The 16032-nt window shown below is 54.1% G+C and overlaps 1 protein-coding gene across 2 annotated transcripts in view; it reads right to left on the reverse strand.

Annotated features, from left to right (window-relative positions):
- Window positions 1-16032, reverse strand: part of ANXA6 (annexin A6) — a 51209-nt gene that overhangs the window by 13511 nt on the left and 21666 nt on the right. For both annotated transcript variants that reach the window (XM_081091052.1, XM_081091053.1), the window contains exons 9-20: window positions 15331-15424; window positions 14835-14930; window positions 13667-13725; window positions 12594-12716; window positions 11503-11561; window positions 9885-9963; window positions 8177-8258; window positions 7329-7423; window positions 6614-6727; window positions 2606-2696; window positions 1751-1830; window positions 1135-1188 (exon numbers count right to left, since the gene is read on the reverse strand). In XM_081091052.1, the coding sequence (XP_080947178.1) occupies window positions 1135-1188; window positions 1751-1830; window positions 2606-2696; window positions 6614-6727; window positions 7329-7423; window positions 8177-8258; window positions 9885-9963; window positions 11503-11561; window positions 12594-12716; window positions 13667-13725; window positions 14835-14930; window positions 15331-15424 (1026 nt within the window). The remainder of the gene's footprint in view (window positions 1-1134; window positions 1189-1750; window positions 1831-2605; window positions 2697-6613; window positions 6728-7328; window positions 7424-8176; window positions 8259-9884; window positions 9964-11502; window positions 11562-12593; window positions 12717-13666; window positions 13726-14834; window positions 14931-15330; window positions 15425-16032) is intronic.

The raw sequence follows: 16032 nt of genomic DNA on the forward strand, positions 1-16032 counted from the left end.
GGGGCTGGGCCGTAGCCGGTTTGGCTCAGTGGATAGAGCGTCGGACTGCGGACTGAAAGGTCCCAGGTTCGATTCCGGTCAAGGGCATATACCTTGGTTGTGGGCACATCCCCAGTAGGGGGTGTGCAGGAGGCAGCTGATCGATGTTTCTCTCTCATCGATGTTTTTAACTCTCTATCCCTCTCCCTTCCTCTCTGTAAAAAATCAATAAAATATATATATATAAAAAAGAAGGGGCTGGATCCGCAGGCTGTGGTGTCTGTGCCAATCCCTGGACCTAGAGTTTTGGGGCTGGGAATGGTTCAGGAGAAAGAGACAGAGCCCAGGACCTGGGCCGGGCCAGAAGGAGCTGGGATCAGGGCACAGGTGAGTGGGGACAGTGCGGATGGCCTCAGCAGGGGCTGCCAGCCATAGGGACACTCAGGCACAACGGATTTGGGATTGTCCAGCCTCTGTGGGAAGCCACCCCCAGACTTCAAGCTCCCCAAGCCTTAGGAGCAAGGCAGAAGCGGAGAAGCCAAGAGACCCGAGAGAATCCCCTGCCCCCTTATTCACTCAACAGCAAATATATATTGTATTCTGATCACGTGCCATTTCAGTACACCAGTGAGCAAAGCAAAGACCTCAGCCCTTGGTAAACTCACTTTCTAGGTTCTCCCAGGATATGGCCTTCAACCTTGGTCCCATTTCATAAATAATAAACTAGGAGCTGTAGCGCTCAGGCCCCCGTCCCAGCAAACTCCCAGACCTGCTCCCTCTGGGTTAATTCACCTGGGCTACTGATTTGCGGTGTGACTTGCAGGGGTCACTCGCCCTCTCTGGGCCTGTTTTCCCTCTGTAATACGAGGAGTTTGACCTGGATGATCTGTAAGTCCTTCCAGCTCTCAAGGTCTGGGACTCTTAGCCTAACTCTTCACACAAGAAATATGAGTAAGACCAGCACCCCATCCCCGAACATCACTCGGACAGCTCTGAGGGCCCTCAAAATCTCACTTCTAAGGGTGGAAAGGGGCAAGGGGCCCAGAGTCCAAGTTTCTGCCCATCAAACCACCCATGCCTTTGCCAGAGCCTTCCCCACTCCCAGATCCAGGGCCTGGCATGGACAGATGTCAGCTGAAGCAGCTGGGGTCTCACCTTGGCATCTTCCCGGGCCTTCTCCCGATCTTCTCCTCCCTCCTCACGGTTCCCCTGCAGCAGGACCAGTGGGAAAGGTCAGTCCCCAGACACCCACCCTCTCTGTCCCTCAGCAGCCACAGGAACCCTTTCCCTCAGCTGGAACGTGGGGACAATAATCCGGCCCTCATGGGGTCGGCTTCGTGAGCACTGCACGTGAACGTCTGGAAGGCACTTGGCCCAAGGCCCGACTCAGACACAGTGAACTTGCATCAGGGCCTGGCACCTGGGCTGTGAGAATTCAAGAGATGGTGGTGGCAGCCCCTGGGTAACAACACAGGGAAAGGTCACCCACATGGCTTCCTCTTGTCAGCCAAGTGCCCAGAAAGCCAGGCTGAGGGCCATCCCGGGAGGGCTGCCCGGAGAAGGTGGCACCAAACCAGCTTCGAAAAGTGAACAGTGGAGAAGGCTTTACACGAGGAAGTAACTGCCTCAGCAGTGGGACTGAGTTGGCAAGAAGGGAAGATCCCCACTCTTCCTCAGGATTGGGCTCCTGTCCCCTGCCCCCCAGATAGCAACCCTGCCCTCCTCCCAGGGCCCCAGAGGGCCAGCAGGCCTGGGGCCATGAATCACCCACCGTAGCCAGAGAGATGAGGATCCTTCTGAAGTGGCCGGATGTGTCTGAGCTCAGAGCATCCTCCAGGGACTTGTGATAGTCTGAGACAGAGAAAGGGGGTGCGGGCAGCTGTAGGCCAAGAGGACTGGCGGGGGGACCTAGAGGCCCAGACTTGGTGGGGGGTGGGAGGGATGAAGGAGTTTGTAGTTGGTTCTTGGGAGTATTCAGCCGTCTGCTGATCTTGACACTGATATGCGTATTGGTCCTTCACCGCCCTCTGCTCCTGTCCCGGGTGAGGTCTCGCCTCTCCCATCAAACAGCCTCCCTGTCTTCATTCTCTCTTCCACCTTCCCTCCTGCATGACAATTCCTGGCCCCACAAGCATTGCTCTCACCTCACAAATTCTACCATTTTAAAGCTGCTTTCAAGAGAAAAAGTTTAAGCACTCTTGATTGGTACTGAAGGTTCTTCAGAATAATATAAGGTCACTGGAGAAAAAATTAGTAAGAATTTCAAGATGGCAATGGTGTGGCACGCAATCAAGCACGGGCCTTCTGAACGCCGGGCCCCATGGGCTGCCAGGCCGCCCACCGAGCTGCCCTTCCTCTCCAGCAGCCGGGGTGCTCTCTCCCCTCAACTCCCAGACACTCTTCTACCCTCAGGCCTTTGTCAGGCTGGGCCTCTGCCTGGAGCTCCCTTTCCCCAGACACAGGGCTGGCATCACCCACGGCACTTATCAAAGCCTCCTGGCCTGAGAGAAGGGAGACAGCAGAGCTGTGGGCAGAGCTGTGGACGAGGCGGGAAGCTGGCGGACCTAGCTGTTCGCCCACCCGCCTCCCAGTAGTGCTGGGCCCAGGCCGCCTTCCCACGACTCACCTTCCTTGTAGGCCTCATTGATGGCCTGGATCTCAGCATTGGTCCGAGTAGCTAGGATTTCGATGAGAGTCTTTTCATCGGTGCCGGCTCCCTGGAATGTCAAGGTGAAGAGCATTGGAACCACAGCCCTGATCCGCGTGCAGAGGTGCGCATGCTCCGAGAAACCACCAGGAGGTGAACCCTCAGGCCACCAAGCCCTCCGGGATTTTCTCCCCTTACCCAGACCACAGACCTTGGCCTAATCAGGGGCAAACATGCCAGCTTGTCAAGATTTCCGGAACCTCCCACAAAAATTGCTGCTTTTCTTTTTAAATGTTTTTATTGATTTTTAGAGGAAGGAAGGGGGAGGGAGGGAGGGAGAGAGAGAGAGAGAGAGAGAGAGAGAGAGAGAGAAACATCAATTGGCTGCTCCTGCATGCTCCCCACTGGGGATTGAGCCCATAACACAGGCATGTGCTCTGACCGTGAATCAAACCGGTGACCCCTTGGTTCCTGGGTTCACAGTCAACCACTGAGCCACACTCGATGGGCAAAAATTGCTTTGGCTCAAAATTTAAAATGAAAAGAATATATGGTATATGGGTACTTGTACATAAAATGCATATACCACGTGTACATTTCAGAATATAAATATTTACACACGAGTATATAAAAGGAACAGGGGACACGCATCACAGGATCCGTGACTGGTCTCTGGGTAGATGAGGGCTCACAGATGATTTCTATTTTCTTCTCATTTTGCTCGGTGTATATTTCCTCAAGTTTTCACAGTGAACACATACGGTTTTGTCAGAAGAAAGAAGGAAAAAAATATGCTCTATTTGTTTATATTTGAATGTATCAGTGACACATGGACTGACCCATTAGGTCTTCGGGACTGAGGCAGCTGGGGAACCCGCTCCTCAAAGGTCCCCGCTTTGAGGGAGGGCGACAAGACTGATGGACTAATCGATCGGTAGATGCAAATATCTGTTAAACACCTGCCATATGCCATTCACTGTGCAGGCTGCTGGGCTATGACTATGAAAACAGGGAAGTCGCCCTGGCTGGGTGGTTCAGTTGGTTGGAGTGTCATCCCATACACCTAACGGTTTCGGGTTCGATTCCCAGTCAGGCACATATCTGGGTTGCAGGTTCATTCCCTGGTCTGGGCGTGTACGGGAGGCAACCGATTGATGTTTCTCTCTCACATCAATGTTTCTCTCTCTTTCTCTCTCAAATCAATATTTAAAAAAAACATATCCTAGGGTGAGGAAAACAAACAAACAAACAAACAGGGAAGCTGTGTTCTCTGTCCTGGGAGGTTACTGCCCAGTGGTCAACTGGTCCCTGAGTTCTCTGCCCTGAAGCAGACTGAGGCTGCTTAGATCTTTAACAGCCTCTTTATTAAAAGCTGCACTGGTGAGGCCAGCCTGATCCTCAGTGCCCAGATACCCAGGGTCTAGCCCAGTGATGGCGAACCTTCTGAGCTCGGCGTGTCAGCATTTTGAAAAGCCCTAACTTAACTCTGGTGCCGTGTCACATAGAGAAATGTTTTGATATTTGCAACCATAGTAAAACAAAGATTTATATTTTTGATATTTATTTTATATATTTAAATGCCATTTAACAAAGAAAAATCAACCAAAAAAATGAGTTCGCGTGTCATCTCTGACACGCGTGTCATAGGTTCGCCATCACTGGTCTAGCCTCACCCTTCTCTCAATTCTGTGTGGGGTTTTTTTGTTTTTTTAAAGTCATTCGCTTTTTTTGTCTAGGAGTTTTAAAAGGACAAATAATCTCAACTTGCTTTGCCAGGGAATGTTTGTTCTCTAAATCTATCAGAGGCCAAAGCCCTAGTGATTTTGAGGCAGGATAGTAAGAAATTAGGGAAACTCCTGGCAAGTGGAATGAGGGAAACTGAGACAAAAACAGCGGCAGAAGGCTGAGCTAACGAATCACAAGATACTATCTTCCCTAACCAAGGTCACTTGGGAGCAGATGGCTCCCCAATCAGAGAGTGAGTAGCTTAAATCCCCCGTCAGGGAGACAGATAACAGAGACCCAGTTGATGCCATCACTGCCAGTCAAACTCCAGAACAGATGAAATCAGGGGAATAAGTAACAAAAAAGCCCAATTAGAGCCAGACAAACCCACGATAAAAGTAAAGCAGTGAAGCTGACCGGAGAATTATCCCAAACTCCGCTATAGGCTGACTTCGACGCATCAGCACGTTAAAGGACACGCCTGGAAAGCTACTGAATATTCTGTTGAGACCCTGCCCCGAGACCTCCCCTAAAACTCCCACCTTTAGAAAAGAGATTCGAACCCTCAAGACCCCGTGTGCGCTTTCTACCTTGAGCACACCCACGCCTCCCTTTCCTCGGTGCATACTTTTGCTTTCCTTCTCCTAAACTCTAAGGCAGGGGTCCTCAAACTACGGCCCGCGGGCCACATGCAAATACAAATATTTTATTTGTTCCTGTTTTGTTTTTTTACTTCAAAATAAGATATGTGCAGTGTGCATAGGAATTTGTTCATAGTTTTTTATAAACTATAGTCCGGCCCTCCAATGGTCTGAGGGACAGTGAACTAGCCCCCTGTTTAAAAAGTTTGAGGACCCCTGCTCTAAGGGTCCTCATGAGACTTGCAACCAGGGGAGCAGCGGCAGCTTGTCCTGGGCTAACCCTCGGAAGCTGTCTCTAAGGATTCTCCTTTTACCCCTGTAACTTGTTTCCTGAGTCCACGCAGCCCAGCATGGCTCACTTCTTTTGCCTCTGCAACTTCCTTTCCTGAGTCCACACAACCCAGCCCAGATTCGCTCCTGTTGCTGTGGTTGTGCCTGTTCTACATTAAGCTTCCTTTGTTTCACTGTCCCCAGCTCTAATAAACATAATCTCAAAATCTCCTAGACCTGTGTTGTGACATCTTTTCCTGCATGAAGTCAAGAACCCACACATTCCAGACTGTGCAGGGCAGACCTGCCTTGGTCCCGGTCCCTTTCTGGTGACAATTTCATGTAGTTGTCAAGTCAGGCTCTAGAGCCAGACAGATCTGATCCGAATCCCAGCTCTACTACTTCACAGCGCTGTGACCCTGACCAAGCAACCTAAACTCTGAGCCTCAGTTTCCTCATCTGTGAAATGGGGACAAAAAAAAGAAAAGCCTTGCCTTGTGGGTTGATGGGACAAGTCACTAAGCGAAAACACGCAGCCCAAGTTAGGTGCTACTATCTGCTCTTATTAAAGGGTATTGGCTCCTGGCCCCGTTGGAGCCTTGGGAAGCAAAGCAGCCTCAGCAACAGCCGGGCTGGGACAGAATGCCCTTTCTCGCTACTCGCAGGGCCAGCCTTCAGAGCGAACGGTGCCCTTCATACCTGTGACCGCACTTGACCCCTCCCATGCTGAGAGGGCAGGGATGACTGTTTCCATTTCACAGCTGAAAGCACACAGGCTGAGAAGTGTAAGTGGCCCAGCAGCACACAGCACGTACGTGGCCAGGCCAGACTAGAATACAGACCCCACCGGCTGCTGCTGTTCCTTCCAGACCCACCCCGATTCCTCCAGCTGCTCCAGGAGCTCCCTCCAACGCCTCTGGTTACTGGGCCTGTGGCACCACTCGAATCATCCACAGTAAAACTGAGACTTAGGCAGAATTCCTGGGAGGAAGGAACTCTTTCCACTGGAGGTGCCCACTGCTAGGATATGCACAAGCCATCACACCGCCATGGGGAGAAAGGCTGGCTGAGAGTCAGGAGCCTCAGAAGAGAGGGGAGTCAGGGTTGGGGAGAGACAAGAGTCCATCCATTTAACATTTTGTCCCTGGATTCAGCCATGTCTAAAACCAGACCAAGTCCTGTACTTTTCAGTTACAGGCGCCAACATCCCCTTCTGTGTTCAAGCTGGAACTGGGTGTGGGAGGGGCTCCACCAAGGAGTTACAGCCAGCCCACCTAGGCTCTGAGGAGCCCCCGTGTCCCTCCAGCATCTGCACAGACTGGACCCCATCCGCTTGCTGACCACACTGTACCTCCATGGCCTTCTTTAACTGCTTGGCATCGTAATGGTCCGGTGGCAGCATCAGCCCCAGAATCAGCCTCGCCAGGTCTCCAGAAAGCTCGGACTTTAGGTCAGCCATCAAGTCCTGCAAAGGGCAGAGCCGAGGTCACGCCAACAGTAGCTCTTGCCCACATGTGACCCAGGTCAGGGAGGATATATGGAGGAAACAGGGGCTCCCGTGGGAGCAAGAGTTCATGGAAGCCTGTGTCTGTTTTTGCTGAAGTTGGGTTTACTGTTTAGAGGAACTCAAAAGAGGGTGGGGAAAACACAACGCGGAGGAAGACCTGCTCTCCTTGGAGCAGCAGGCAGGGGAGGACAGGGGACAGCGCCACCTCAATCCGGGCAAACACGCCAGCTGCAAGCAGGCGCGTGACACTCAGCCTTGAAGCCTCTCTGTGCAGAGGGAACTGGGGGACGCCCGAGACACTGCATGAAAACAGCGTATACCCTCGATCTCGCCCGGAGCCGAGCCTCCAGCAACTCCAAGCCATTCACGAGTGCTGCTGACCACAAGGAACTGGGGGGATGCAGGTGTGTCTGCAGGCAGCCCATACCCAGCGGTGGAGATGCTCTCAGAACACATGACCACAGGGGGCCCCCCTGCCATGAAGACCCAGGTGCCCCTCGGTGCAGAGCTGGCTGCGACAGGCCAACGGACAGCCCAGGTCCCAGGCTGAGTCCCTTACCCGGCCGAAGTGAGACTTGAAGGTCTGCCGAAGCTGCTGCCGCTGGGCGTTGCTGCGGTGTGTGATGATGTCGATGATGGTGTCCTCGTCGGTTCCTGGGTCAGAAAGCCACGGGCTCAGAGGCAGGCCTGCGGCCCAGCTCCCCCCACGCCCCCCACTGATGGGCCCTGTCAATCTCTGGCACAGAACTCCGTCTCTCAAAAGCATCTTTACGCTGTTATCTTTGAGTCCTAGATACACTCAGCAGATACCATCCTTCCCAGGAGACAAAGGAAAACGAGGCCCCAAGAGCAGGAGACTTCACCCCAGGTCCCAGGGAGGTGCCCGTGGGCAGAAGCGGGGAAAGGGCAATGGAAGCCCCACCCTAGATGCTGTCCCAGTGGCCTGAGGATGGGCCATCCATCCACCCCAGGGTAGTTCTCCTACAGGACAAATGGAGGCCTGGAAGGGGTGGCCACCAGGGGGCGCTCCCACCTGAGCCTGGGGACTCCTGGGTTACAGGGTCCACACCCCTTATTCGGCACGTGGGGGAACTGAGACTTGGGAGGCTTGAGGGATGTGCCCAAAGTCACACAGTGAGTCGGTGGCAAAGCCAGGACAAGCACCCAGGCCTGTGGGTCTTCCGCCTGCACTAGGACATTGATCCTGAGGCCTCCTTGGTCTCTGGGAAGGGGCTGTGCCAAGTCCCTCACCACCCCCTCCCGGCCATGCCCCCTCCACTCAGGGAGCCAGGAGCTTCCTCAGGAGGCTGGAGACTCAGGGGCCCAGGGCTGAGCCCTCTGCTCTTGCTCCTGCCTGGCCCCCTGCCAAGCTCCAGAGGCCACCCGGCCCCTTTCACGGCCCCTTACCAAGCCCCTTCATGGCTTTCCTTAGTGCTTTGGCATCTGCGTCAGGGTTGAAGTCGTTGGCTGGACGCACGGTTCCATTCAGCTGCAAGAAGCAGAAATAGACTGAGCAGGTGCCTGGAGGCCCCCCGGGGGGCCAGGCCGAGAGAGGAGCATGCGAGGGAGGGGAGGCTGTCCCCACGAGCTCCAAACCAAGCAGCTTGGGGGGGAAAGAGGCAGGAGTGAGGGCATAGCAGACAGACCCTTGCCCGAGAGCTGAGAGGGAGAGAGACAGAGCTACGGCAAGTGCTGGGCAAGCAAAGTGTCCAGCCTCTTGCCCAGTCAGCTCTGCCCTGGCCCCAGTCCCTCAGTCTCGTCCTGTCCCCAAGGCCCTCCTGCCTCTTAAAGAGCCACCGCCCCCCGAAAAGACAACAGGAATGCTCTGGAATACTAGAACAGTGTTTCCCAAATTTTAGTCACCCCTGAATGACCTTCATTCTGTTTTCCATATTTGTATACATCCTAAGCTACTTAATTTTTTTACTGAATTCAATCTCTTTTCTGTTTTCCTTAAAGCATTCCTTTTGAAATACATTTAAATACTGCTCACGGGCAAGGCTTTCTGTCCAGGTTGTTCTCTGACGTATCCTCAGCAGTGCCGGACACAGTAAACACTCAAAAATATTTGTTAAATTGATGAATGAATAACATAATTTATATCACTATCCCAGGTAGGAAGTTGGTATCACGTCCTATAAACCCAGGAAAATAAATGTAATACAAACAAAAAACCCACATTGTCAAATACGCATCACCACATTTAAGCAGGTGCTGTTCTCGCCAAAAGCAAAGGCTCGGAGCTCGGAGCTCGCTCGGCGCTCTCTCTCTCTCTCTCTCTCTCTCTCTCCCTGGAAAAGGAAAATCAGCAGGTGTGGCAGAGATGAGGCACCGGCCAACACCCTCTCTGTGACATGACCAGAGAGGGTGAAGAAATGAAGAGGAGCAGCTCTCTGCCCCGTGAGGTTGCGTGTAATTTCGTGCTGCGGAGGTCCGCCTCTCCCGGCTAAATTCATTTCCCATGTAACTCCAGGTGATATGCAATGGCAGCTCTTGCCTTATAATTTGGGAAACACTGTTCTAGAACATCAGAGCCCAAGAGCCCTTCAAGGGCACCGAGACCGCCATGTCCAGCACCCTCATTATAAAGGTGGAGACAGAGGCTCAGAGAGAAGCGGGGACCTGCCTAAGGGGGCACAGCGAGTATCCAAGGTCCCAGATATTTCCGTGTGGCCCCGTGCCCCCACTGCTGAGTGGTTTGCTCCAGGCACGTCTGTGAACACTCTCATCCTCGTCCTTTGTGGAGTCTGGGTCTGAGCGTGGTCAGGACAACCTTGAATCCTCCGGTGCACCCCTGGGTGCCCCTCTGTTCTCAGCTTTCATGCCTCCTCAGCCCAACTGTTGGACCCAGGAGGGGACAGGCCCCTCCATGGAACGAGCCAGGTTAGCAGTTAGTGGGCCAGGACCCTTCCCAGCATGTTAGAAGTCAGTGCAGGAAGCAGATGCCCACACCAGAGTGCCCACACAGTCGTCACTCCCAGGAGAAAAGGAAGCTTCGGATGCGAGAACCCTGTGTTGGCCAGCAGGGGGCAGCTGGGCGCTGACCAGAACAGCAGGAAGGTGCGAGCAGGAGATTGGAAGCTTGTGGTCAAGCAGGAAGTGGGGAGGGTCTGACCTCTACTCGGCCCACTGCACTAAGCTCCCACATCTGATAGGCCACCTGCGCTGCCTCCGGGAAGAACTGGCCAGCAGCACTGGAATGGAGGGGTGGGGGAGGACAGGAGGGAATGTCATCGTAGGCACCACACACACACACACACACACACAGTAAATCCATCTACCTTCTCCCCAGCCTATGCCTCACCCATTCACCAGAGCCCTCCCTCCTTCCATCTCTGAGGGCCTTCTGTCCTCTCTCGAGACCCCCTGCAATGCTGGCTCTGCCCAACAGCCTTCCTGCCTGGGTCCCAAGCAGGACAGCACTTCTCCAATCCTTCTGCTCCCCCACTTCCTGGTACTTTGTGAGTGATTCCTATCCAAGTCTCCCCTCTCAGAAGAGGCCATGCCCAGCTTATGGCCACATCACCTCCACAGCTCCTCCTGCAACGCACCTGGCCTGCCGGGTGCTCAGTCAACATCTGCTGAACTGAACCACTCCCTGTGGCTCTTACCAAGGGCATCAAAGGTTCCTGTAGCCCTCACTTAACTGGACCCTGGCAAGCCAGGGACAGAGATGGAAGGTGGGAAGGGAAATCTCAGTACCCACAGCTCCCTCCCCAGCACACTGGTCAAGTCACGCTCCAACGTCATCTCTTCACTGGCCCACCACCCGGCTCATGTGCCAGGAAGAGCCCCCAGCCCTGCTCCCTCACGGCCTCACCTTTGTTCCCCGCACTCTACACAAGTGCGACCTCAGTTATGAAAACGAGCCAGGCTGGCCCTGGCTGGTTTGGCTCAGTAGTTAGAGTGTTGGCCTGTGGACCGAAGGGTCATGGGTTCAATTCCCGGTCAAGGGCATGTATCTCGGTTGTAGGTTCCCTACCCAGGTGGGGGCCCATGTGGGAGGCAACAAACTGATGTGTCTTTCTCATAGTGATGTGTCTCTTTCTCTCTTTCCCCTTCTTTCCTTCCTTTCAACCTCTAGAAATCATTGGGGAAAATATCCTCGGGTGAGGATTAAAAAACAAACAAACAGCAAACTAGGCTGTACCCTCTCATCTCAGGGCCTTTCCTCCACCCCAAACCCTCTCCTGCAGATGCTGACTTAACCACCCCGCTCCCCCCCGCCCCCTTGGGCCTCAGCCTCATTGTCTTCAGGAGCCTCTCCCAGCCTGGGTTATGCACCTCTATGTGCTTCCACAGGCTCACACCTTCCCCGCTCAGGACTGTCCCGTACATAGGCCCTGGTCTGTATGCCTTTCTAGACTGCAGACATCCTTAGGTGCTTCCCACGAAGGCACTTTGTAAAATACACTGAATACATGAGTAGGGAGAGCAGGCATCTGTATTTTTGCCATTTAACGGATGACGAAACTGAGGAGCAGCTATGAAGCAGGCCTGGGCCCCATCTTCTGGTTCCTGGTTCACACCCCCTGACTGACGTGCCAGGAGCAGACATCGCATGTGCAAGGCCACGTTCATGTTCACACACAGACACTCGGACGTTCACCTGCGTAGTGCTCCTGGCTCAGGGAGTCCCCAAGCTCATCCACTCCATCCACTGGGGTGAGGGCCAGGACAGCCCTGCCTGCCGCCCCCCAAGGCCACTGCCCCGGGGCCAAGCACCCACTTACTCATCATCTCCCCCACACAGCTTCAGCAGAGCCTTCTTGTATTCGCCAGAGGTGTCATTCTGGAAGGAGGGAAGAGAGCAGGGTTACCTCTCACCCAGCCCTGGGATCCTCAGACAAGGAGAGACGGTTCTGGGGAGCCCCAAAGAGGGGAGGCAAAACATTTATTCACTGTAACCCTGACTCTCCTCCTGTCTGGTAGTGACCAAGACACCAAACAGCGGTGTACCTGCAAGTATTTAACAGCTGCTCTCTGGGGGGAAAAGCAAAAAAGCCCTGATGTGTAGCATCTGCCAATTTCTGGGTATAAATACCTCCAACGGACAATTCCAAGCACCAATCTGATTTCACAGACTGTGAAATTAAGAAGAAACGCTCACTGCTCATCTATCAGATAATCCCCAGCCCAGCCCTCCCAAAGTGAAGACAGGCCTCCACGCACAAAAACATTGGCAAAGGCAAAAAATAAGCAAACAAATGCACATTTAATGGAGGTGGCATATTCCCTCTTGGAGCTTCATAATGGACTTAACACATTAAAAGCTGTGAGAAATTCTGAGATAAAGAAACTGGCTTATCTTTGCTTATTCTAGTTTTTTCCCAAACATGTTCCCATGGAGCCCTTTTGCATGTCATGCCTATAAAATTCTGCTTTAGAAATACACTTAGGGGAGCACAGCTTGAACTCAGAAAGCTTTATCCCATTCACCCCAAAAAAGGAGGAAAAAACCCAACTCTACATCAGTCTCCTGACCAAGTCTCATGAGCTGGACACCCCAGAGTCAGCAACTGGCCCAGGGCCAAGGGGTCCCCAATTAACTCCTCAGTGTCCCCACTTCTTCCCTGAGACTGAACGCTCTCTGCCCTGGGAGGGAGTCCTCCTGGATTCAGCTTGTGTGCCCTTCAGGACCCAGCCCTGCCTTCTCTAAGAGGCGCCTCTCGGATTCACGTCTCACAAGCACCGGCAGACATTAGCTTCCCCGAACGTGCCACAGGCAGGGCTTCCGGAGCTCCCGGGACTCCAGCTTTCCAGGACAGCCGCTCCCAGCCCTGTCTCGGCAGGAAACCCCGCCTCGTCCCTTCGCCCCGCTTACCTTGATCATGCTGTAAAGAGACTTCTCATACTTGGTCCGGAATATCTCCCGAATGTCCAGCATGTCCAGCTCACTCCGGGAGACCATGATGCGGATCAGGGTGTTGTCCCGAGTCCCCAGGCCCTGGAAGACAAGTGGGTTTGGGGGACGGAGTTGAGAGGAGGCCAGAGCGCTGACAGCCCCCCAGCTTAGTTGAAAATACAATTTTCCTAACAAAACGTTACGATCAGGAGCAAAAGAAGCAGAGCCTGGCCTTCCCTCCCTGTGTGTCCCTCCTGCTTTGATCTCCATCATTCCGACCCTCGTTAGTTTACCTCACTTTGTAGCTCTAAGGAATATATTGGTTCGGTTTGCACATCTGGGATCTTTGTAAGTGTGCCACGGTGACCTTACTTTCCCTGCTACTCCTGATGGAGACTGGGTTGTTCCTAGTGTTTTCCTGACACGGACAATACTGAGAAGACTGTAAGAACACAGGCCACACCTCTCCAGGGCCCCACTCCGGCACCAGGAGACACGGAGTAGGCTGCCCACCCCTGTGGGATGGCCACGCAGGGGCCTGGGCCTCTGGCCTCTGGCAACACATGCCTGCGTTCATTTCCCTGTGTGCTATGGGCATGTCATCGGTTCTCTGTGTCCTGGGTGTGAAATACTGGGAAGCAGTGTTATCAGATGCCCAGAGTGAAGTCGCTGGGTCGTGTGTGAGCATCGTGACTCTTAGTGGACAATGCAAAAGTGCTTTCTACTTACCTTGGTCTCTATATGAACATTCTGATAGATTTTTTTAAAGTGGGGCTTCCAGCCCAGCTGGCTGGATGGACTGGGTGCAGGCTGTCACTGTGCCTCTGCTCGGTCGGGAGGCCAGGGCAGGTACTGGGTGGGAAGGTGTGTGACCAGGGAGCATCGCAGGCTCTGGAGCTCACCTGGGAAATCTGCTCTCACTCTGACCTGCGGCCAATCCCCAAAGGCCCCCTTGGGCCAGTGGACCACAGGGACTTGCCCAAGAGTCCTGGGGGGGGGGGCGGGGCAGAGACCCCTCCCCAAACCCCGTTCACATCAAACCCATCGCGCACCTTCATGGCCTTGAAGAGCCGCTCAGCAAAGTACTCAGGGGTGCTCCGGATACACTTCACTGAGAAGAAAGAAGAGGTGGTTTCAGGAGGAGGATGGGGTGACCTGCCTCTGTTGCCATTGCTTAGGGGGCACCAAGTCCAAACCCAGGAAGAACCTGGCTCCTGATAACCTGCAGCCCCAGAGCATCCCAGATCTGCCCACTTGTACCGCAAAACCAGGGAGTAAAGAACTCAGGATGTGGGCCTCTTGCAATGTGGGTCATGCATTACAAAGACCCACTTTCTAGTCCTTTGGGGGTTCACAGGGAACTGGGCCGGGTGGGTGGTAGCATCTGAGCGGAGCAGGGAAAGGTGTGTCTTTAGATTCGGCTGCACTGAAAGAAAGGTACTGGCTGCTGGACCGCTGGACCCCGCGGGCAGAGCGGCCAGAACCCGACCACTGGAAATGGGGCTGCCAGCGGACAGCTCTGGGTGGGAAGATGAGGCCTGGGCTGTAGCCCTCTCCCAAGAAACACACACACAACCCAGGCTCAGATATGCGGGCTCTTGGAATGTCTGGATCGCAAGGGCCTCTGGGTCAGGCAGTCCGTCCCCTGCCGCCATTCGTCAGATGGCGACTGAGGCCCAGCAAGGATAAGAGGCTTAAGTCAACAGCAGATCTGGGAGAAGCCAGGTTTGAATGTTGGCTCCACATTGACCAGTCAGCGCCTGGCATCCCTCACACCGGAAGTTCATTACAGAACGACCCCTCGGCCAGTGACGCAGCCTCTGTGCAACTCAGCTTTCTCATCCGCGAAATGGAGGCAACGACAGTGCCCACCCCAGGGTCCTTTTCGAAGATCAAACCCTCAGCACAGTGCCTGGCACACAGGTCACGCTACACGAAACCCTCTCCTGGTCAGTGTTTCCTGACCCCGGCCCAGTGCTCGTTCTCGTCCCACCACACACTGGAGGGTGAGCAGGGGGAGGAAGCCGGTGCCTGAGGATCGACCCCCACCTCCCCGCCTCAGCGGTGCTGCTCTGGCCAAACCTTTGGAACTCATTGCCCAACTGCTCTCCCCTTTCCATGTCCACACCACAGGGTTTCTCTTTCCCACCCTCAGCCCCCTGCTCCTGGGCCAGCACCCCAGCCTCCCTCGCAGCCCCAGAAGGCGACATCAGGACGTACCCACAGCCAGCATCAGCTTCTCAAAGTCCCCGGACAGCTCCGCTCGGATGCTGGCTTCGATGGGCTTCCCCGTGGTCTTCAGATACTCATCGAACACTGAGGGGGACAGAGAGTCAGGGGTGTCAGGAATGTCCCCGTGGCATTGAGAACGAACAGGGACGTCAGAGGGGGAAGGCGCCGTGGCCAGGACGGAGTGCCAGCATGAAGGCAGGGCTGGTGCTGGGGAGGTGGCAAGGAGGTCGTGCACACACCAGCCACCTGCTGCGAATGCTGTGAGCGCCTGTGCGCACCTCGGGCTCCAGCGTGAGGACAGACGGGACTTAGATGGAGGGGATAAGCGTCCTCCTAATGACTCTGGTGAAGGACATACAAACCACTGCCCAATAAAATCGGGGCCGGCGTCTGGGCTGCTGATGAGGTAGTTCCCACGCTCCATCGTAGGGAAGGAGAAGAGCACAACTCCCAGGGGGCAGCTGCAGTCTCCCCGGGCGCTTACCCAACCGAAGATGCTGCTTGCTGCGATTCCCCAAAATGTAAACGAACTGGGCTTCATCTGTTCCCCATTTCAGTTCCCCCGCCTCGTACAGGTCCTGAAGGGGGAGAGGGAGGGCTAGATGAAAGAGGCACCTCAGGACGCAGGGCTCGCTGGCCAGGACCCTCAGAAGTGATGCTCAATCCCTGAGCAGACCAGTAACTGGCAGCCTCAGGACCTTTGCATATTCCGCACAGCTTTCCCCCTTTCTTTCTGGGAAACTCCCAGTCAAGCTTCAAGTGCCAGATGAGACATCCATTGGTTCTCAAAGCACTTCCTGATATCCCCAGGCAGACTTGTTTCCCTCCCTCCCCGTCTCTTCCAGTTTCTGCTTATTTATAACTTTGGTCCACTGTATATTACAGTGATTTCTTTATATGCCTGTTTCTCCACTATGACATGGACCCCTTCAGGACAGGGACAATATCTTAGCATTCTCTCTATCTGCCCCTCCAGAGTTACTGCATACAGTGGGGCTCAAAATGCCTGGAATGTACGGTATATCCAAGGAGAAGGTGTTCGTGTGATTAACATAATCCCAGTGCTGTCTGATTTTGTTTATTAGAGATCCCTCAAAGCTTGGCAGAGTGCCTGGCACATAGTAGGTGTTCAACAAATATTAACTAACTGAATAAATGGAAAAATTAAGAAAGCTCCAAAATACAT

Source organism: Myotis nattereri (genome assembly GCF_964212035.1).
Source record: "Myotis nattereri genome assembly, chromosome: 5".
In the NCBI taxonomy this organism is placed as follows: domain Eukaryota; kingdom Metazoa; phylum Chordata; class Mammalia; order Chiroptera; family Vespertilionidae; genus Myotis; species Myotis nattereri.